Source organism: Hydractinia symbiolongicarpus, chromosome 10 (genome assembly GCF_029227915.1).
Source record: "Hydractinia symbiolongicarpus strain clone_291-10 chromosome 10, HSymV2.1, whole genome shotgun sequence".
Taxonomy (NCBI): Eukaryota; Metazoa; Cnidaria; class Hydrozoa; order Anthoathecata; family Hydractiniidae; genus Hydractinia; species Hydractinia symbiolongicarpus.
In genome coordinates this window covers 16,918,502-16,942,450 of record NC_079884.1, presented here as the reverse complement: position 1 = coordinate 16,942,450, position 23,949 = coordinate 16,918,502, and the positions used below count along the sequence as shown (strand labels likewise).

At 34.7% G+C, this 23,949-nt stretch overlaps 1 protein-coding gene and 1 long non-coding RNA gene across 3 annotated transcripts in view; one reads left to right on the top strand and one right to left on the bottom strand.

The window, feature by feature from the left end:
* Positions 1-9,414, top strand: part of LOC130612442 (NADH dehydrogenase [ubiquinone] 1 alpha subcomplex subunit 9, mitochondrial-like) — a 68,783-nt gene extending 59,369 nt beyond the window's left edge. The window contains exons 6-12 of one of the 2 annotated variants that reach the window (XM_057433753.1): positions 6,151-6,292; positions 6,758-6,860; positions 6,932-7,002; positions 7,345-7,421; positions 8,002-8,097; positions 8,409-8,475; positions 9,172-9,414. In XM_057433753.1, coding sequence (XP_057289736.1) covers positions 6,151-6,292; positions 6,758-6,860; positions 6,932-7,002; positions 7,345-7,421; positions 8,002-8,097; positions 8,409-8,475; positions 9,172-9,348 — 733 coding nt within the window. In that variant the 3' untranslated portion in view covers positions 9,349-9,414. The other variant, XM_057433754.1, reaches the window with a different exon arrangement.
* A 3,595-nt stretch (positions 9,415-13,009) lies between these two features.
* Positions 13,010-14,270, bottom strand: LOC130612399 (uncharacterized). Its single transcript, XR_008975450.1, has 2 exons — positions 13,850-14,270; positions 13,010-13,748 (listed from the first exon to the last, which is right to left on the bottom strand). It is a non-coding gene; the product is annotated as an uncharacterized LOC130612399 (long non-coding RNA).
* Between the last annotated feature and the right edge of the window lie 9,679 nt (positions 14,271-23,949).

The following is a 23,949-nucleotide window of genomic DNA, read 5'->3' as shown; positions in this document are numbered from 1 at the left end:
TCCTTCAATTTTGGATTTATATATCGATCTTTCTTCACACTTTATGTTGGTGAAGCAATGTTCCTCCAAAACCTCCACTTTCTTCAGGATTTCAGTATATTTTTCTAACCACTCAGAATCACCAAGATCAAACGACATGGCGAACGCGGAATTCCCACTGTATTGAGAGACACCCTGGGAGTAGATATTTTTAGGGGTTTTTATCAGTAATGGTGATAGGCTGTCTTGGTCATGATATCCAATCACGAGTCTTTCGTCTTTGCCTTAGTTTGCGGGGATTGAATCACTCAGCACCAGGTTTTCGATATTTACATCTTCGATATTGTACGGTGTTATATTACTGTAAAATTCTTTTGATTTAACAATTTTGTCTCCAAATTTCAACATGCTATTTTATTTATACGAAAATATTTTATCAATAAATTCTATTTGCCCGTACAAATACCACCATTAAATAAGGTATTCCTGATAACAACGCCAACATAAAATTTTTCCTTCCACCACAAGTTTTCTACCACATTTACACCTATCATATACATCAAGTATACATTTCAATCATCGCATTGTTCTTTCGTCGTTTTATCTTATGTTTCAATCTTCTGCTTTTCTAAATCACGGACCCTAGCCTTTAGTTCTTCAATCAACTCCTCTCTTTTATTTTCTAGCATGCCGTGGCCATCATCGGGAGAGATCCCAATGCTGGTAAAAAATATTTCCACAATATCTTCAAATATTTCGAATGGTGATTTCTGTTTGGTGCTCATTTATCATGCATTTTTCCACAGCTTTGTTGCACATACCTTCGGTCTTGAATATACCTGGAACATACTCGAGCATCCATGGGTTCTTTTCAACGGCTTTAGCACACAACACTTGGGTCTTGAATTGATCTGGAACATATTTGAGGCAACAGGGATCCTCCTCAACTACCTTATTGCACATTTACTGAGTCATGAGATGATTAAGAACAGCCGCGTTAATGTAGGGGTCATATTCAACAACTCTACTACACATGTCCTGCATCTTGAATCGAACTGGAACAACCACGATCATACGAGGTTTCTCTTTAACGACCCTGCTACACATTTCCTGGGTCTTGAATCGATCTGGAACATATTGGAGCACATGGCACATGGGAATCCCCTTGAACGGCTCCGATACAGATTTCTTGGGTCTTGAATTGATCCGGAACATATGTGAGTATATAGGGCTTTTCCTCAACTGCTTTATTGCACATTTCCTGTGTCTTAAATTTATCTAATATAACCATAACACATAAGGATTATCTTCAATAACAGCTCTGATGCTAATGACGGTAGACCTAAAGAGGCTATGTGCTTCATGCAATTCTAAGACATTCATTTATTTATTTATTTTTTTTTTTTTTTTAGATAGACAGAAAATTTTGAATTAGGGGATTTCCCTTAAGGTAATTTCCTCTTAAGGTAGGTTTCCATACGACTGCATTTTCCGCTCCATCGGAAAAATCTTGAGAGCTTTTCCCACAAGCATGCGCAATGAAGTAGAATGACCGCAGACTTGACGTAAAAAGATGCTCCCGAGCTTTTCTCAAAAAGTTGAACTCATTCAACTTTTTCAGCGCGTATTTTTTCTCTCGAGCTTTTTAACGAAAATTCAAGAAAATGAAATTCAAGAAAATGTAAACAATTGTGCAATCCATTTTATGCAGGAAAAATATAAAAAACAATTTCTTCTGCACTTCTTTATTCACAAAATAAAAACACCTTTTAAAAAAGTGTTTGGTGTTAAGTACAGCAGAGACCTGTTAGCATTGAATTTGTGAACAAAAGTTATGGATTCACAAATTCTTTTCAAATCTTCCTAAAGGCGATTTTCCACTAGGCGGTCTAAAACGCGCTGAGCGTAGGCGGCTATTGTTTTAAAACAATAGACGCTTGTAAATCCGCTTCGAATGTTTTTTATGATTTCCACTGGTTAAAAGCAACAAAAAGAGCGTGTAAACTTTTAAACGACAAAAAATTGTAAACATGAACGTTTCTACGTAGAGAATTATTGCTGTTTAAGAAAATAAATCTTCTCAAACTATTGTTGTTGCTGAATGAAAAAAAAGAAAACAAAACAAAGAAGTATGCAAAACGGTTTTAACGGTATCAAGAAGGAAAACTAAAAGGAGAATTCAATCTTCTCGTTCAAGATATGAAATTGTATGACAGTCAACTTTTTTTTCACCCAATAAACTTGAAACTCTTTTATCTTTGGTTGCGCCCTTAATTACGAAAAGCGAAACAAAGATGAGAGAGCCGATAAGTGCAAATGAAAGGCCTTATGTCACGATGAGATATCTAGTCACAGGTGATGTTTTTGATGGCTATCGCAAAAAGTTGTTTATATCACGTGGCCTTGGAGCAGTTTAATTGGATAGCGCTATGAAAACGCACGTAAAAGTCGAAGCAGAGTCGATTATTTTCTAATTCGCCGCGCTCAACCGAAAATAACCTTATTTATTTTCTTTTTTTTTTTGTGACAGGGAAGACTCAAAGAACTTTGAGTAGTGTCATCTTAGTTAGGAACCGTGTGCTATCGGTTGTCATAACACAATATAATACATCTACATCTCCTACGTAAATTACAACCACTAATTTACATTCGAAACGTTTCCGAAATCGTGGCTAAGCCGGATGCGAAAAAACCAAATCTATGGGGAAACATATCCTTAGACCCCAGTGCTACAGCCACTAACCCTCCAAGGTTAAGGGTATCATTAAAAAATTACACTGTTATTAACAACAACATAAACTATTAAAAATTAAAGTGCTTATCTTATAGGTAATCAAACAGTTTTAACGTGTACGGTTCAAGAACTAATTGACATTTGAGCGCTTCCATGCCTTGAACGTGCCTTTAAACACTTAAAAAACCACGTGACCGGCCTTGGCCATACATACGAAAATAAATTCAACTTTTGAAACCGCGCTGAGCGGACCGCTTTTAGCGGGTTTGGGTCTGAAAAAACAATAGCCGCCACGCTCAGCGCGTTCTGGAACGCCTAGTGGAAATTCGGCTTAACAACCACAAAAATCAACTGCTTGTTGGGGGCCATTGGAAGTTAAATTCATAAACTAACAATAAATAATACCTTTCCCCTTTTTCATGAAGAAGTCTTTCTTAGTTGCTGTTTCCTGTTATGTTTTCTTTTAATTCGCTGCCATAAAAAGAGTGTTGTTATTTTTTTTAAATTTCGTAGCCAAAGGTTTTTCTGTTTCCGGCAGCCATTTTATTCTAAACATCTTTTCTCTCAGGCGGGAAATTGATTTCCATTAAGTTTAAACTCAAGAGAAAAATGCTCCCGAGCTTTCTACGCTCGAGCGGAAAATGCAGTCGTATGGAAACCTACCTTTACTCAACATGATGACGTCGTCGAATTATGTCGGATGCCGGCGGATTTGTCGGATTTTTTTTTTTTGGAACTTGTTCCGCGTTGCTGCGCATGCGCGAATTTTACTCATTTGCTGGATGATACAGTTGTGTCGCTACAGATTTTTAAGGATGTGAAAGGAGCATTGCTTGAGTAAGGGTTTTGCTCAACGTGACTCCTCGTTGTGTATATAATCACTCCCTACTCTAGCTGCGTCTCATAACCATTAGACCAACAGGGCTTGAATGTAAATACAAAACTTTCAGGTAAAATAAACCACACGGCGCTGTCCACACGGCGCTTAAGTACAGGTATGCAGTATGTCGTAAATCAAGGGTAGCAACATTAACGTGTTTCGGGTGAATATATTTTTCAAATGCAACTTTACCTAAAATAAAAATACAGTTCACATGTTCTGCTTCTGTATAGAAAACAGTCGGAAAACTTTTTTATTTTTCACAAAATTTTCCTGGTCAAAAATGAATTTTAATCCAGGGTGAGCGCTTATTACAGATAAACAATGCCGTACAACCATATAGGTTTAATAGCCTTAGTCATTATGCCCTGTTTTAAAAAACTATCCTAACTTCTGTTTAAATAAAAATACTGGAAAGAGCCCGTTGTTACACTGTCCAGCTAAAAAAATCACTCAGCAATTTTATTTTATAGAATAAGTTTTCATAACAGTAATAAAAGGTGTAGCAGTATTCCATGGACCAGTGATATATTTTTTTAGAACGTGGTGCATTTATTAGGAATTATTCTCACATTATATATAGCTACAATCGTCCACAAAAATATGGCTTCCACCCCCTCTATGACATTCAATGTTAAAAAGTGCCCATGGTGTCCGAGCTGGCAGTGCAGACGATAACACATGACCAACTTAACCTCTATAAAACATTGAATAACAACATAACTCATGGGTTAGCTAGTTAGCTATGGAGCTTAACGCTAACATTAACTACAGCAGCTAAGACACACAGTTTAATATAGGTAAACTTGGGAGACGTATACAGCTAGGCAGCTGTTTATGCGTAGTAAACCACATATAAAGAGAACAATAGTAATGTAAAAATTATGAAGTTGCAGAGTTCACCAAACCAAAATTTTTTTTGTTTTGGTAGCCAGCTAACAGCCTAGTGTATCATTTTAAATTTTAGGTAAAAAACATTAGTTACGCACCAGGGGTCACTTTAATTATGCAAAAAAATGAAAACTAATACGCTAGCTTTTTTATTTTATAAAAAACTCGGTAGAATATAAAACTTTAAGAATTTGAAGCTTTAATGACTATTTTCTGAGAATGCGATTTTCCTTGACAATTTTAAGTGTGCTACATAAAAAAGTAGCACGTAGCTGTAGCGACATAGAAACCGAATGTCAAATAACAAAGTTCTTACTTTTTATAGAATTCCAATTCACTTCAAACTCCAGCCTTCAAACTCCAGCCTTCAAACTCCAGCCTTCATTACTACTTCCAGCTCCACTCTTTGCTTCCGAAGTAACTTTTCGTGGCTTTCAACTTCACTTTTCTACTTCTAATTCTTCACTTGGACTTTTTCACTGTTTGCACTTTTTTGAAAATGAAGGGACTGTTTTTTTTTGTGTGTTTGAAAGTCAGCTGTTAAAATTTATTCAGCAAATTGAATTTTGAGTCGTTTTAATCGCGTGACATAAAGTAAACCCGCGGTGTTAATTCTGGCAAAATAGACATATTTTATCGGCGACTTCAAGAAAATTTGGGCGACTTTAAAGAATAGTGAACAAACCCACTTTGCCTGTCACAGACACACAGACACAGTCGGAATATTATAAGAGATAAGGCCTGTGAAAAAATCCACTTAGGCAGGAGAACAATGGAAAAGAAAACCATCACTTGAAAGTTTCGGAAATTTGTATACCCGTTACCTCTAATGTGCAGAGGTTAAAACGCTGATCAAAATAATGTAGAGAATCATGTGCTTTTGACGAACGACTAAGGAGATCTGAGGGTTTTAAACTTTTGCTGACGTCAGCAAAGACCCACCAAAGTACTAAAAAAAATTTATAAATTTGATTCACAGTTACTTCCAACTTCCATGGTATAGACCTTAAAACGCTGATCAAGAAAATTATAGGATCATGTTTTTTTAACGAACGTTTGAAGAGATATTGGGCTAGGGTTTTTGTTTGGTAAATTACAGAACAATTTTATAGGTGATGTTTTAAAGATTCTGTTTAAGAAGATTATGAAAAATATAATCAACTTGGCAAATTTCACATTATAAAAGAAACTTTATCTTATAATTTTTTAAACAAATATATGGATTTCATTACAACCTTTCATAATTTTGAGCCAAATTTTATATTATGATAAAGTGCAGGGGTAGTAGGCCTATACGTGCGATAGGGATATGTGCAAATATTAATATGCTAAAGAAGCGAAGTTTGATAATTTTTTTTTGGAAATTCCCTAGCAAGAATTTCATGTAAAATAAGCGCTCTTAAAAATGTCAAAATGATTTTAAATTACGAAACGGTCAGCGCGTGCAAAAATGCTCTTTAATATCGCGCAATATTGAGCACTTCAGTGCGTGCGCCTTGAACCGACTTGCTAAAAGATAAAAGTGGACTTTCGGCTAATACGCGTGAAGATTAGTACAAATAAAGAGGTTGATTAACATCGTATTAGCATTTAGTATTATATTCACACGAGAATAATTCTTTTATATTATAATTTTTAAAAGCATGTGTCTCTTTATTTTTTTAAGAAATTTCTCTATGGAAGAATGTTTAGTATATGGAGCGGAAAGAATTGCGAATGCTGCAGCAGAGAGCGAAGTGAAACAACTTATTCATATGTCTGCACTGAATGCTAAAGGGAGCTCACCTTCAACATTTCTACAAGCGAAGGTTTGACCTTGTTTATGTGATATGCTTGTTGAATTAGCAGAAGTGTTGCAGTAAGCTTGTAATTAGAGTATTGAAATGTTTGACATTTTTTTTTTAATAATTATACTTTATGAAGGAAAATTATTGCGGCTGGAGCCCGCGATTGTTTATCTGGTTTTAAATTTAAAGCAGAACTCGAGGTGGATTGATTTGACATGTTTAACCCCTTTCACAAATATTCTACCTAAAACATCGCATCAAAACAAAGTAGGATGTACCTTCAACATTTTCTTTTGGTGGTTGGCGGTAAAAAATATTTTAGCGAGGATTTATTTTCGCTGTTAGGCAGACGTTACTTTTTAAGGGACTTATTTTCAAGAATTTTTAGCACAGTACACACCGCCATGGAGAGTTTTTTTTATTAAAATGCATTCCGTTTATATTTAAGTAATAAACCCGTCATTTATTTTCACATTTTAACTTCAGGCGCGAAGTGAAAGAAAGGTAGCTGAGCAGTTTCATGATGCCACTATCATGCGACCAGCTGAATTTTACGGGCACGAAGATCGATACTTTAACAAATACGCATGTAAGTCCCTCTTTTTCCTGCCAATTTTTTTTTTTTTTAATTCCTATATGTATAGCCTGTTTATTGTTTAGATTTGAGAAAGCTTCCACTCGGTGTTCCGCTAGTGAAAGGTGGCTGGCAGACAACTAGAAGACCTGTTTTTGTACGCTTTTATCACTTTTTCGCCTGTTTCCCTACATTGAAATCAAAGTGAAATTTTTAACCTTTTTCCCAAAAATAAATCTCGCGATAATTTTAAATTTGATTTGCGAAAGTAATCCGTGCAGTTTTTTGCAAAATCCCATTCTGTGAAAAATAGCCAGTCAGGGATTTTATGTTTTTGTTTCTATATTTCCGAATAACCTTGACTTTAATTTTTATCTAGTTAAATTTTTTTTTCTCCATGCGTATGAAAGTTTCTTTAAACTCGCGCGTAAATTTCTTTTGCATTGTTTTCTCTCAATAAAGCATTAGTACATTATCGGTGATGACTTTCTGTGCTTAGGTGAGTGATGTGGCTCGAGGCGTTGTGAAAGCAACTGGAGATTGGACAACTAAAGGAAAAACATATGAACTCTATGGGTAGGCCATACGGTTTTCAAGATACATAAACCCAAAATAAAGCCGCATTTGTACGAAGCTTTAACATGCGGCTCCATTACTCATTCGGTTTATTTTCGTGTAAAAGACTTGTTTTGTTATCAGGTTAAGACTTATTAGCAAATTTAAGCTTGGGTTTAGTAAAAATATTAGCATATGTATTCAGCCTTTAAAACTTCTTATATAAGCTCCGGTTAATTAAAATACTGTATGACTGGAACATCTTGTTACTTCAAATTCTTATCTCTTTTAAGTAGGTTTCTTTTGATAACTTTTTCAATGTTATTACTAGAATTGTCCGCTCGTAACATCCTATTAACGATCTGAGGTCGATAAATCTCGTGTTTTGCCTTTAAATACGACCCCTAAATTGATACCAATGGATAAGGACATACAAAAAGCCCTTAAATTATGTTCTGTTCTCATACTCCAAGCACGTTCGTCTTGAAATCACTTAACCTTTTAGTTATCGAGCACCCCGATTAAGTTGAATTTTAGTTAACTCTAACAAATTCAGTTTTTAATAGAAATTATTCTATTTGTAAAATCTTATATATTTTAGACCTGAAGAGTATTATCTCCATGATATACTAAGCTATATCTTCCGTATGATCAGAAAACCGTTGCGAGTTATTCCAGTACCCGAGCAAGCGTTTAGGTTGGTTTATAAATGACTTCCTTTTAAAGTTTTTGCGTGTGTTTAATATTTTGTAAGTGGTGAAAACGGTTGGAATTGAGTGAATACGTTTCGGTGATTGCTTATCGAAGTTTGGCATTGTAATGAATTAGTCGACGGAAAGTAAAACAAAACTACAATCATTTTCGCGGATTTAGACAAAGATTTCTAAGACCAAATTATCATGACCAAATTATCTACACATGGAAATTACTATGCTAAGCATAGTTTCGCAACAGCTTATAGCTTATCAACCTTACAAATACCAATCTATATTTATTTCTTTATTTTAGTTTGGCTGGTTGGGCCGGTGAAATGACTTTTTTTAGTCCAAAGTTAACTCGCGATATGGTTGTCAGAGTACGTTTTGTTTAGGTTACTCGAGATTTTAATTTGCTAAAGGACTGGTGTTGACTTATTGTGTGTTGATTGTAGTGCTTCACGACCACTCTCTTTTTCTTAGTGATCCCTTGCCCTGACACGCTGTATACAATACCCTTCCTTTCGGTCAATGTCGTATGTTAAATTTTTACTAGCCTTTCGATCTAGAATAATCCACGGGAATTCAGTAAAGTCGATAAAAATATCATAGTATCTATTTTATGTGTCGGTAAGGGCAAACAAACAAATGCTGCTATAATTTTAGAGATAGCAAGAGCTACAATTGAGATTTCAATTCAATTAAGATTTATCATTTTAGTTGATCACCACGAAAAAACAACCTTTCATTTTTGAGTCTACCACAGTTAAGAATTCAAACAATTTAAATGTAAAGGCTCATCACTAGGCGCAATATACGCGCAGAGCGAGATGATCCATGATTCTGATTGATTGGCGAAAGTTTCCACCGTTCGGAAGTAAAAATCAATTCTATTTTTTAACGGCGGAAATTTCTGACAATTGATAAAAATGCTCAAAATCGTCATGCTCGAAATATTCCGTTTAGCTTAGATAGCCTTTAGCAAAAAAAAGATGAAGGAGTGAGCGAAATCCCTTCTTTTTCAGCTCGGCTAGGTTAAGATTTTTGTAAGAAGTATTTATTTTCCGCTTTTTTAGCAATTTTTAAGTGAGGAGGTAAATGACGATGCGTACACGTTCGAAGATCTTGGTATAACACCAGCAAATATGAATGTTGTAGCACCAGAAATTCTACGTCGACACCGCGATTATTATCACTTTGACCAAATCGTTGAAGAATCTGAATATTGCAAACCTGTCTCAGCGTATGAATAAAATTGTAACATTTTTTTCTGAGATATGTGTAAATATATATGATGATAAATGCTTGTATACTTTAAATCGTTGTTCCTTCTGTGTGCAACTTTTTACCAAAGTCTGCCGCCCGCCAGCATATCATAGGCATAGAAGAACCCTTCAGATGAATGTTGGTCTGAGTAGAAGCTGTTTTTCAATTCTGTCTGTTCTCGCTAACCCGTTAATTTAAAGAGGAAATAATACAATCTTGCTGCTGTCTGCTGAGTAGTAACGATAAAAATGTATTCTTATAGTAGAGCTTAGAAACAGTGAGGCACGAAATACAAAAAAATCGCGAAATTGAAAAAAAAAGAAATACAACCAGCTTTTAATACATCCTTTTCCCCAGAAGGAGGTGATATTTAAAGTAAACAGCCTTTCGAGACCTCCTCTTCAAAAACTTTGTAAATATGATATGAAAGAAAGGGCGGCCATTTTTTTAGCTCCTTTTATGAGGTAACCAACCGGTAAAATATAATCGACTTTGCAAAAGTGACAGACAGAACTGGCGTATTATTATATAGACGAGCCGGGATGAGCCACAAGTAACTGTTTTTGAACGCCCTAAGGAGCGCTTAAAAAGAACTGCAAACTGTGCGACACAGTCAGGTGGAGCGCTTTAGTACAGGTATGCAGTATGTCGTAAATCAAGTGAAGCGCACACACCATTATAGGCGTAGCAGCCTTTTCCAAAAAACAGTCTATTGTTAACATTGAGCTAACCGCTTAGTACAGTTAAACAGACTTGAACAGTACCCTTTTCCAAAAAAACTTTATCACAACTTCGATTTAAATGAAAACACAGGAAACAGCCTGTCGTTACCCCTCCAGCTAAAGCAATTGCTTAGCCATTTTATTTGCAAAAAAAGTTTTAAGGAAAATAATTATAGATGTAGCTACCTAGCTAAACTGCATTTAGCATAAGATTTATTGCTGAGAATATTGCCATATTGATAGCCAAATTGAATTTTTATACTCTCAATTTTTAGGTAAATATATTAGCTAGCTAAATGGCTACATCCTCGACATAAAAATAAATGTTGGGTTGGAGAAAAACCTCTTATACCAAACAAAATTAGCAAAAAGTAAGGCTATTAGCTAGCTAGCCTTCAAAATATTCGTTTCTAGCCAAAAATCCTAAAACTTGTGCGTTTAAGATCTGTACGTAGCTAAAAAACGTGACAATATATTTATCTTCACATTTTAGAACATAAAAAAACAAAAATTACAAATATAAAAAGCTAATAGAAGACAAAAGGGGAAACAGACTTAGAAACAACACTGACCACCATTACTTTTTAAAAACTAAAATGGCCATCATGTTTCTTCGTTGGCATGTCTAGTCCGCGAAAGTCTTGGATTGGTTTTTCAAAGAATCAGGTGTTTTAATTGGTATACACGTGCGAGCGGTCAAAACAAAGTCAGTTAAACTGTCAGTAAAACCCAACCTCGTCCCCAGGGCATCTTGTATCTTTTCTGACCCTGGGACGGCGATACGAATATGGCCCTGGAGGAGGCCTCGTCACGTGACCCTTAAATACACAGTTTTTCTGTGTGTAATATTTAATGAGATTTGTCTCAATTAACCAAAGTTTTATATATACCCTTGAGCTCGGCGTTTTACGTAACAGATACGTGCGGTGAGTTTGTTTTGATTCCTCTCATACGAAACACACAAACTACAAGCATATTGCCCTTGATTGTTTTCTAAATGTATAAATATACAACCATGTTATTTAGGCTGCTTGAAGAAATGCAAGCAATTTAGTTATGTATATTTTACTGAATTGGTTGGCTAGCAAGCACTGGGTTGCAAAACTTGTAGCTAGGGGAAACTTGGAAATTGGTCAATGATTTACCCACCTGACCATAGCACTTCGTTGGTCCTCTAAGGTGCAAATACGGCTACATAATTTTCAAATGGTCGTGTCATTCTAGGTGCCTGACTGAAAGTAGCTAGGCAGAAATTTAACTTCATATTAACATTTACATTTTTTATTCATTTTGGCTGAACTTTAGAATTCTCATTTACTGTAAGTTCATATTTGTGTCTGCATTACTGCTTTTATGATGATCAAGATTTTGCTGTACAAATCCCAAAGTTGCTTTTTATTAATTTTTTGCACAAAGTTTATTTAAACAATAGTTAACTGAAACTGAATTCGTATATGGTGGACTCACTGCTTGCAGTTATATTGTGTGAAAAAGGTTTCAAAAAAGTATTTACTTTAGAAGTCTTTTTTGCTTTTACATTTTGTGGCCTTAACATTTCCAAAAAGCCACCCATTACTTATAAATTCTGCTTTTTCATTTCCTAATGAGATGTTTATAAAACGCCTTACAGCCTTTTTATTTTTTACTCAACAAGCTCACATTTTATTGCACACACAGATATACTAAAACAAGGTTTTTTTTCTTTATGACATATATAAATAATCCAAAAAGTTTATCAAAAATTGAAATCAACAAGTCCGCATGTGATATGTTATGTCGATGCAATGTATCACTGCCTTAATAGTTTAGAAACAATTGGTATACAACTTTACCAACAGCAAAGCATTGTTACCGGAAAAGAATAAAATGTTTGGGGAATAATTATATATTTGAGGAAATTATTTCGGGGATTTTGGACCAAAATTAGTTCCATAAAGCTTTTTAGAGCTCATTAAAATTTTGCTCTTGTTCAAAAAACGATTTTTAATTGATATATACATCTATTTGTATCATTCTGCTTGGGAAATATTTAAAATGCTAAACTAGCTAACCGTGAAGATTAATTCAGTATTCTCATAAGAGCATCCTATCACAAAATATATTAGCAAAAAGAAATTCTTTGCAACTTAATTTTTCGTTTACTGGCATAATTTTAGGTTAAATCTTATCTGACCTATTTCTGAGGTTAGAATAGCTTTTAAAATTTTCTGAACCTGTATCTTAGTCAAAATTGATATGTTGTCAAAAACGGCTTATCGGTGTCTCTGAAAAGGGTTAAATTCTGAAACTCAGAAAGTATCACGGGAGGTAAGCTTTAAGAAAATCTTCCTACCTTTTCTCTTCCTTAAAATGGCTGTGTAATTTTTTTATGCCTCATGTAAAATTATCTTTTATCGGATTGGCCTAAAAGTACTCCATAACAAGTTTCAAGTCAATAACTTTACTTTTTTACCAAAGTTATAGACCATTTCGGAGATTATGCGCCATTATGGATTTTCGAAGCCGGTAGTGCAAGTTGAACTTTGAACCCTATATGCCGTAGTAGAAAACTCTCTTAAAACACACAAAAAGAAACGAGTTTTGTATACACTCTTAGCGTGTTTAGGTCTTCGTAATGTTTTCTATCTAAGTAACATTTATTTAAGCGTATTGCTTTGATTTATTAATGAATTATAAATAGCAATTAAATACACGTGTAGGACGTAGGGATACTGAGTGTGTTTTATTATTATTTAACGCTAAAGTGGATATTTATTCAAATTTAAACATATTTTTACGATCGAATTATGCCTCTTACAACGTATGAGGATTTTTTAGAACTTAGTGTGAGGCAGCTGACTGACTTCTTGTGGACTGAGTAATAGTCGAGTTAATCGCCAGAGCTTTTTCTGCAATGGAACTTATTATGCCAATAATTCAAACAAGCTTCACAGAGTAATTTATTTATTCATCATAAAGATTTACACTTTAGTAATAAATTACTGCTATAATTGCGTGTCCTGATAAAGAAACCGATAAAGACATATATAACAAAATATAACAAAAAATCATGTAAAATATACATTGTGACTGAAAGAAATAACACAGAAAAACAAAAAATCGAATACCACTTTAGTCTAGTAAACTAAACTCATCATTTTTCCCTTTTTCATATTTTTCAATAAGGGAAGCGTACAAAAAAATTATAGGGCAATAGCAAAAGCAGGGAAGAGAGACAGGTATTCTTTCTAATACCACTCTTGAAAGACTCAAAGATAGGAGTGTTTAAGACGAATCAAGGGACAAACATACATACAGATTAGTTTAATTATCACCGAAAAACAAAATTATAAAAATATCAAAATAATAAAATTTTTTTGCAATTAAAATGACTACTGACTCTATTCCTAAAATCTGCGACTGAATCTGCTCACCGTATCTCTATGGGCAGTGTATTGAAAATTTTTACACCCATTATAGAGAAAAAGCCAGATTATTTTGCGAGCTTAAGTTTCACTTTAGGAATAGATAACATTGTAGAGTTTTGACAAGTATTTTGACAATGGATTATAACTCTCTAGATCTTCACAAATATTACAATCTAAACATTTCTTTACAACTCCAAAAACAAAGTTCAAGTCCAAATCCAAATCCAGTAAGGTATTTCCAAAATCAAAAATTTCTCACTAAAGTAAGTATAATCCAAGTTTAAAATCCAATGCCAATATCTTTATAATTCACAAAGCAGCTACACAATTTTAAATATTTAAATATAAAATGAAATTACCTTTAACCAAGCATTAATTACTAATTACAGCCTAGGATATATTAAGTTGCCTTTATTGTACAAAAAGAAATTAAAAGTACAAGCTCTACAACAACAGTTTTGTTATTTACATTTTAGATTTGAATTATCATTCGAATTCGATAGTTTTTTTAAAAAAGAAACCAACCTCGGTCCCAGAACACAAAAATGATAGAAGAAACAAATAAGCTTTAATCTAACCTCATGATGAGTAAACATTGTTTGAAATAACTTTTTTCAGGATTACTTTGAAAAAGAGAAAACCTTCTTCGCTTCGGTTTTCATTTTTCAGTTGATAAACTTTGTTTCCGTGTGATACGGCGCGCACATGGTAAACCGGGGGTGAAATTAAATCATTCTATCTATAACGACCAACGGGGCTTTTAAAACAAAAAAACAAATAAAGACACTTAAAAATAAAATAAAAATTAGCTTTAATAAAATATTTTATTTATTTATTTATTTATTTTTATTTATTTTATTTTTTAAAGTAATAACAAAAGAGAATTAAATATTTAAATAGTAACCCCCTAGTTGGGGTTCCTTTAACTTGGTAAATTTTAGTGTAACGCCATGTCGTAAGAAAGTGACCCGTGATTTGTGTGCCTCACCGTGCGCACACACACACAAGGCGTACTAATATATAGATTCACATGTTTTAGAGAATGAACTTCAAAAGCGAAAAGCTGAATTTCCAACCTTAAACCTAAGGTTTAGGAAAAAGTAAGTAAGTAATTATACTTTTACTATTGTCTCGCATAAACTCCCCTTATGAGGGAGGGGAGTCTTTTCGAGGGGAGCGTCTATTCGAGAGGGGTGTTTATTTAAAAAATGACTGAAAAGGAGGGGTTACGGTAGCATTACGGTAGAAAGAAAAATAGGTGTTTTACTGACGTGAGCAGTGCATATAAAAAAATTTGGCGGAAAAAATGTGCAGAGATTAAAACGCTGATCAGAAAATTGTACAGTATCATGTGCTATTGACAAACGGTTAAGAAGATATACAGGTTTAGAAATTTTGCTGACGTCAGCAAATCCTTACCAAAACTAGAAAAAAAGTTTTTAAATGTGTATTTACGTTGCCTTTATTGTATAGAGCTTGAAACGCTGGTCAAGAAAATGTATAGGAGGATCATGTACTTATGACAAACGGTTACGGAAATATTGTGGTTTATAGATTTTTTTGATGACGTCATAAACCCGTCCATTCCAAAACAGATTCGGAGACCCAGGTTTGGGAAACTTACCCATCCATAGTTTCCAGCGCGGTAAAAAATGACTGACCTAAGCAAATTTAATGTTACACATAATAATAATTATAATAATAACCGATTTATTTCAAGCATATCCATAAATTACGTGATTCTTCATCTTGAAATGCGTAAGTATATTTATATATATGAAATAGTGTAAAGTAAATAATCCTTGAAACACAAAGAACGAAAATAAAACATTAATTGCTCTATTATGCGGAAGTAAATCTGTTAATTAAAGACACTGGTAAGAATTAGGATAACATCATAGGCGCGTAAATAAACGAACAGGAATTGGTAGCACTTGTAGACCACTTAAACACACAGACACGAATAAAATACTTAATAAATAAATAAATGAATACAATTAAGCATTAAAACTTGAGTATACGAAACAAAATCTAGTTAGATTAAGAAGATTGACATGTTGATTAAAATAGGATCATAGGCACGTAAATTGAAAGAACAGGAATTGGTAGCACTTGTGGACCAATTATACACACACAACAACAACAACATCAAAAATTTGAGCTATGGGAGACTGTTATAACTTAAAAAATTTATATCATTGCCCGTGCTAAGGCTTTGTCAACTAAGTATTTTTTAGTTTGTTTTTGAATTCATTAAGTTCATTGCAATCCCTTATGCCCTTTGGTAAATCGTTAAAGACAGTCTATGCTTCTGCTTGGAATATCATAACGCTGTCATGACAATCGATCATTGTTCCTTTGTTGTTGGTGTTAGTTTGAAGGTTTAGTTGACTGATCTTTCGTTTGAGTTGCATGTTGTCGGAAACAAATTCATGTAAAGCTTTGAAAGTAAGCACAGCTATTGCATACTTGTATCGCTCAAGCACTGGCAGCCAGGACAGTTTTATAACGGCCAGCCGCTGCATTTTGGACCTTTTGAAGCCTTTTAAATAAGTACGCTGAAGTCGTGCCGATGTACACCGAGTTGCCATAGTCCAGCTTAGACAATACAAATGCGTTTACAAGATGTTTTTTTAACCCTATTCAGGTTGGGGTCTGAGTGACTCGGTCAAAGGTTGGGGGGGGGGGGGGTGGGGCAAAAATGCCCTATCCTATATTTTCAGATCTACTTGCTTATCTTGACAAATATTTGGAACAAATATTTACTGATATAAAATAATTCAAATGGTGGAAAAATTTTTACTTTTGGCCACGTGATAAATTGCTGACGTCAGCAAAATTTGGAAAATTGCTGGTTTCTAATTTTTGAAATATATAATATGCAAATATGCCCTTAAAGATCAAATTGCATAATTTTTTTTCTTCTGAGCCGAAATTGGGTTTTTAGTCTTTTGTTTTTATTACAGGTCTCACTATTGTTTCGTTGAGGCGCTGAAATGACCCTAACATTTGTAAAACATAAGAAAAAAAGTTTGGTTAGAGATTTACACACCTAAAAAGCGTCCATATTTAGAGAAATTACAGCTTGGATAAATGCAAGAAACCCTAATATTTATAGAATAAGAAAAAGTGAAAGAAGAATGAAAAAGTGATTTACCCCAAAATACGGGCTTATTTACGCCCACATGACGCAAAATAATATATGAGGGCGTAATAGGGACGTAAACACTACACAATAAAATATCTAAAAGTCTAATATATTGATCACATATCGTAAAATGCGCTTAATATTCTAAAAACAATTTTCATGTTTAATTTTTGGATATATAGATAGAAATTCAGCTACTAAAAATTTCAAGTAAAATAAGGCAGGCAAACGAAAGTGACAAGTCAAAAACGGAAGGGTAGGGCATTCCCCCCGCCCCCCAAACCTGAATAGCGTTAAAGAAAATGGTAGCAGTCGCTTTATGAGCTTCAATGATTTGAGTGTACTGAAGCAGTTTTTACGACAGAGTTGATATGCAATTTCCAGTCTAGATGTTGGTTAGAGGTCACACCAAGGACTCTGAGCTCCTCTGATGATTCCAGGAGATGACCATTGTACGCAAGCCTTGTATCAGCGTTTTTGATGTTTTGGGTTCGTGAAAGTTGCCTGGTGCTAAATAACATTTTTTTATTGTTAAAAACAAGGTTGGAATTTGTTGAACACGATATAAGGTTTTGTAAATCTGTCACGAGCTCGCCAGTCTTTTCTGCTACTTGTGTGGCTTTGCAGTGGGTATACACCGTCGTATCATCGGCGTATTGGAGTGATCAGGATACGTTCAGATGGTTAGGGAGGTCGATGACGTAAAGGTTGAAGATTACTGGCCCAAGTATTGATCCTTGAGGAACACCGAAACCAGTATTTCGCATGCTAGATGAGTTATCGTCAATCTGTACAAAGTCCTTGCAATCGGCAATGCATTCTGTTAACCAGTGAAGGAAGTCTTTGGCAAAATTTAGATTTTCAAGCTTTCGCAGTAGAGTCACGTAGTCGATGATGTCAAACGCTTTAGAGTAGAAGGCAAAGACAGCTACTGTTACCTCCCCTCTACTCATCGCTTCCCTTAGCTTAACAAGACTATTAACCGTTGATCTGGACTTTCGAAAACCATGCTGTGTATTTTTGTATAATGTTTCAGTATCTTCCAACAACTGGTGTAATATGACTCTTTTGTATACCTTTGATAGGATTGACAAGACAGATATTGGTCGGTAATCTACTGCTTCGGATGGAGATTTGACCTTCGGTATGGGACTGATCCTTGCTATTTTCCACTCTGTTGGAAACGTACCCTCGCTGATGAAACCGTTGATTGTATGGCAGAGTGGAGAGATAATGTAATCACTCACTGGTTTCAAGAGGTTAATTGGTATGTTATCATCTTCCCTTATTTTGTTTGGGGCAGTTTTTACGACGTTGTAGGTGGTTGGTTTAATCGTGAACCCTGGTGAATTGTCTGTAAATGTTTTTACTAGACTATGTAGTTCAGTACTTGTTAGAGAATTTCTATTCGTTAGTTTTTCCGCAACAGTATTAAAGTGGTTGTTCAGGGTTTCAGGATCGTGCTTAATTTGTTTGGATGCAGCATTCGGTTTATTACTTTCCAAACTTCTTTTTGGTCTTTTTGATGATAAAGCTTTTCGGTAAAATGAGCGTTTGGTTTCATTAATACACTTCTTAAGTTTGTTTCGAACATTACGAAAGAGTGTCCAGTCTGTTGAAAGCTGTGTTGTATGGGCTGCTTTGCGAAATCGGTTTCTCTCCTGTTGTAGAGCATTAATTTAAAGATCTTTCATCCACGACGCTGGAGGTCTTGACATTTTGAATTTTGTGAGTGGAGCATGATTTTCGATACAATCCGAGATTATCTTGTTAAATAATTCAAGCTGTTCGCGTGGATCTGCAAGAGCTACACAACATTCAGAGGAAGATAGCTAAAGTCATTGACGAATTCTCTCAAATTGAATTTTCTGTAGTCACGGATAACTTTGTATCTTGGAGCAAATGCCTCGTCTTTGACATTCATTATAACATAAGGTGAATCATGATCACCAATCGTTTCGCAAGGGACCACATCACAGTGTGACACTTTGTCAGGAATATTGGTGATTATGTGTTCAATAAGGCTTTTTCCATGTGTTGTTGGTTTCTTGCGTTATCATGCTAGAAAGGTGGCTACGTCTCTTTACAACACAATGAGATACGAGATATCGCAGGGAAATTACTGGAGGTAGTCTGTAAAGATGTGAGAAAGGAACCATTACTGCTTAAACGGTGAAAGAGTCCATAAAAATGGTATTTCTTTATTTCTTTATTTTATTTATTAAATATTTATACACCATCTTCCGTCAGTTAAAATAACTGTTATTAATGAAATAGCTGTTTTAAAGTATATACTAAAAATAAAAATTGTAATACCAATGTAAGTAAAGTTTATAAAACCTATTAGAAATCTATAAAAAATAATTATTATAATAATAATAAGTGAATAAATAATAAAATAAATAATAATATTAAATGCAAAAACCACACAGGGTATGCAAAAACCACACAAAATATGTAATGGCTGCAAAGAATAGGCTACAACAACCACAAGTGCACAAAAATGCAAACACACCAATACGATCGGGTGAGTAAGAGACAAAGATTCGGAAAGTACGCAAACATTAAAATTACCTCATGAAATCACCTCATAAATTAAGACATAATTTTAAGCTGCTTTTAAAAATCTTAATATTTTGTTCCTTTCTCAGTTCCACAGGAAGGTTATTGTAGAAGTTTGCTACAACAAATTTGAAGGATTTTCATCACATAAAGCACGATTAGACGTCAACGCAGTCGGGTTTTAGAACCCTGTTCAACGAGTATTTTTAGATGTACGGATCTTTGACCTCAACGCTCTGAGATACAAGGGTCTTTCTCTTGACAAATGCTTTAAGAAAAACAAAGAAGAAAAGAAGAGAGGATATAACGAAAGAGTTATGCAAGTGGAAAATGGAACATTAACTCCCCCTGTTTTTGCAACAAACGGTGATATGGGAAGAGAATGTAAACGATTTTATCAGAGACTGTCTGAAATGATTTCAGAAAAACGAAACATCAGGATCGCAGAAGCCACGAAGAATATTAGAACTAAAATTTCCTTTAGTCTGCTGCGATCAATACTACTTTGCCTGAAAGGTTGCAGATCCTTCGCTTGGAACCACCAGCTAACAGATATGCAGCTCGGAAATGTTGTGTCACTCATTCGATCCTGAATAATCAAGCGTTGTTAATTCTTAAGTGAAACCATGTTAAGCTGTTAAATCGTTATTTAATTTAATTATTTGTTTGATATTTTATTTTGTTTTATTTATTTATTTATTTATTTATTTATTTGTTTGTGGACATTTAAAAAAAAGATTGCAATGACTTTAAAGATTGCTTTCCGTTAACGGCAAATCGACATATTTATTCCTGCATTGTCTCTACGAATAGAATTGCTGAAACATGCTTAATGCAAGAGAAGTTTACGATACGTTAAAAGAAGGAAATGGATAGAAAGGATAATGAAGTCAGCAACACAAATGGGAATGCAAATGCAAATGGTATTGACAAATTGCGATTTCCATGTCAACGGTGCCACAAACGTTTCAGAACCCACAGAGGAGTGTTTCAACATCTGCGGCAATGCAAAATTAAAATTCGGCTTCCAGAAGAAGAACTACAGCTCCTCGAAATGATATGAATGAACGCATTCTACAACAAACGCAACCTGAACAGTTTTATTGGGGTAACGTTAGAGGTACAAATGCGATTGATCAAATTAATTCTTGTTGTAAGAAAATCGTATTTTGAAGGCGAAATTTTTCATGCTTCCAAATGGCGCTAGTGGAAAGAACTTTCTTGGAGAAGTCACTAGACTATTGAATAGCTGGGTGCAAAATAGCCCAATCAAATGTATACCAATACAGGCAAAGATCATTGTTTTCATTTGAAAAAAGAAGCTTTTAGGTATTCGAAAATGTTAATATGATGGTTTTAGATACAGACAATAAATACTGAAAGTATTTTTAAATGTTGTAAATTTTTCGTGTCAAAAATTTCGTTACAAATTTTGTATTTTCTTCATCCGTTTGTTTTAATTTATAAGTTTGTAACGTATGTTACAATGTAATTTTAGTGAATAACTTCACTCCGAGGTTTTTACCAGCTTTGTCGATTTCTTGTTGCGCAGTTTAGGTTTTTTACACATAAGTAGGGTCAAACTAACTTTTCAGATTGGTTTCACAGTTTTCACAAGATATCAATTTTTTAAATTCGTCAACCAACTAGCAGGCCGAATGTCGCACTTTTTCTAGAATGGCTCTAAAAGCAGTGCACGTAATGCCAGTTCTATTACTTCAGAAGACGTCAAAAATTTCGTAAACCAAAGATCATGTTAACGCATTACAACGAAGACTAGAATGGTGGAACAAAGGCGACTTTCAAGCACTCTGCGATGAATGTGAAATGCTTCAATCACGATTGCCTAAACCAACTGAGAGAAGAAGCATAGAAGTTATTTCAAGAAAGTTTAAAGATCTCATGCATATTGGAAATGTAAACGGAGCGATCAAATTTTTAACAAACAACATGGCTGGTGGTATTCTACCATTAAATGACGAAACAATCAATTTATTACGAGTTACACATCCACCAGGCGAACAAGCGAAGGAAGACGTTATAATGCAAGGACTGTTATTAACGGTTAATTCAATTGTATGTGACAACCGGTAAAATAGCGGCACGAAAACATAAACAAGAAACTGAAAGTAATTAATTAGTAAACACATCTATTGTACTGAAAGAGCATAGATGGAATGAATAAACGATTATTTTAAAATGATTAACCACCACCACAAAACAACGATTCTGAGGAAAGAAACACAAGTTTGGGTGAAAATTCTATGATTGAAAAAGGAAATCAATCTTCTGGAAACACTGCTATACCCAACATAAATAGTTTGAAAACTACAATTGCACGCATTGTGAGAAGAAATGCAAGAGTTCCTCTGGACTTAAATTGCATTTAAAAGCCTGTAAACGAAATCTATTAATAAAAAACTCAGAAAATACAAGAATAAATGCAAGAAAAAATGAAGAAAAAATCATTGCAGGTGCGTCTTTAAGGGAAACTTCAAAAAAGGAAAACATTAAATTGAAGTCAGGTGTCAAAACTTTGGAAAATCATTCCGAAACCACTGTAATAAATAGAAATCAAGCATAAATCAACTGTTAAAGACGTCAATGTAAACAAACGAACAAAAACGTAAACAAAAATGTAAACAAACGAACAAAAACGAAACCGAAAGATAGTACTAAACTCCTGTTAAATGACGTAGAGACGTGTTCAATCATTTAAAGTTGGAATAGAAGACTATAAATTCGAAGTTTTGAGGATTACTTTCTTTGGTGTCGAGTCAAGATCACCTGAAATTAAATCGACCACCATTTCTCGAAAGTTTGATGAAAAGACGAAGATAACAAAATTTCTAAAGTAAAGCACATACGAAGGCACCCTCCTTTTCGGGGAACTTTTATGTAAGAGAGTACAGGTTCCTTACTTGTTATTTACAAAAATAGCAAAATGGATGAAATGATAAAACACCTATTTTTTGATGATGCAACTGCACCAATAGCTTCTTTGAAAAAAAATGCTGAAAAAAAAAAAGTTCTGCTTGATACACGACAAAAAACGGATCAAAGCAATGGATCAAAATATAACGATCTTTCTGCATTTTCTGATACGACGTCTTGTTTAAACATCAATAAATGTTTGAACTGTGTAAAGATTTGTAAAAGTACGTCAGGACTGAAGCTGCACTTAAAAGCTTGCGGGAAAAAAGTCTATTCAACATTTAGAAGACTCAAAAGCGAAATTAAATCAATTAATTGATGGGAATCAAAAAGAAGCTATTGCAATGCTATCTTTAACGGACGTTTTCCCAACTGCAATGTCAAGACTTCCTCCAGCTCATGTGTGGGGAAAGTTGTCATTGGAAGATGTTACGATCATAATAAACAATATATACGATGCCGGTAAAAGGTTTATCAAAGAACTAACTAGAATGATTGATATATGGAATAGTGACTACTCTCCATTGAAAGAAATCGCTTTGAAAGCAATGATGGTTATGCCTGCTTTGCTTCTACAAAAACCTAGCTACAAATCGAAAGCTAAAGACCACAGTGCATGCCTAGCTAGACGATTGGACCTATGGAAAATTGCAGATTTTGATGCCCTTGCTAGGGAGGCACGGACAATACAGGGCAAACTACAAATGAACGCAAGACAGATGGATTAAAAAATCTCGCTAAAACATTTGCGAAACTTGACTGATGAACTGCCGTTCAATGATCCAGCTGTATTCAACAACATTGATGAAGATACAATCATCAAAGCAGCTTTACGTACAAGAGGTGCATGTGAACCATCAGGTTTTGATGCCAGTGGATGGCGACACATTCTTGTCTCAAAAAGTTACGGATCGACTGGAAAAGAATTATGTGCATCTCTCGCAAAATTCGCTCGTCTTCTGTGTACCCGTAAAAGAAAAATCAAGCCGTCGTCTCAGAGAAAACAAACTTGGAAGCTTATGTAGCCTGTAGGCTTATTCCGCTTGACAAGAAACCTGGAGTTCGTCCGATAGGAGTTGGAGAAGTATTGAGGAGAATTTTTGGTAAAGCAATCATCTCAATAGTCAAGCCTGAGATAATAGAAAGCGCAGGAAGTCTTCAATTTGGGCAGGCCAACAAGCTGGTTGTGAAGCGGCAGTTCACGCCATGGCAAATATATTTGCTGAAGAAGCAACTGATGGTATTCTTTTGGTTGATACATAAAATGCATTTAATGCATTGAATCGAAATGTCCTACTTCATAACTTCCGTTATGTCTGTCCGAAGGTTTCTATCTATGTATGGAACTGTTATTGTGTACCATCTCGCCTTTTTGTTACTGGTGGCTCCGAAATTAAATCATCAGAAGGAACCACTCAGGGTGATACTACAGCAATGTCTATTTATGCGTTGGGAATGACACCTTTATTAGCATCTATTCGCCCTGAACCCGATCCTGACATACGCCATGTGGCATTTTCTGAGGATCTTGATGGAGCAGGAAAGTTTTGAAAAAATAAATAATGGTGGGACAAAATTGTTGAGGTCGGTACAAAATTAGGATATTATCTCAATGCTTCGAAATCTTGGTTGATAGTGAAGTCTGAAGCAAAAAGAGTTATAGATTTTTGAAGACACAAATGTAAATATTATAGTACAAGGAAGAAAGTACCTCGGAAGTTTTATTGGCAGCGAGGAGGGAAAATCTGAATTCGCAAGAAATTTAGTGAAAGCATGGTGTGATCAGCTTCTTGTACTCTCCAGAATTGCAAAATG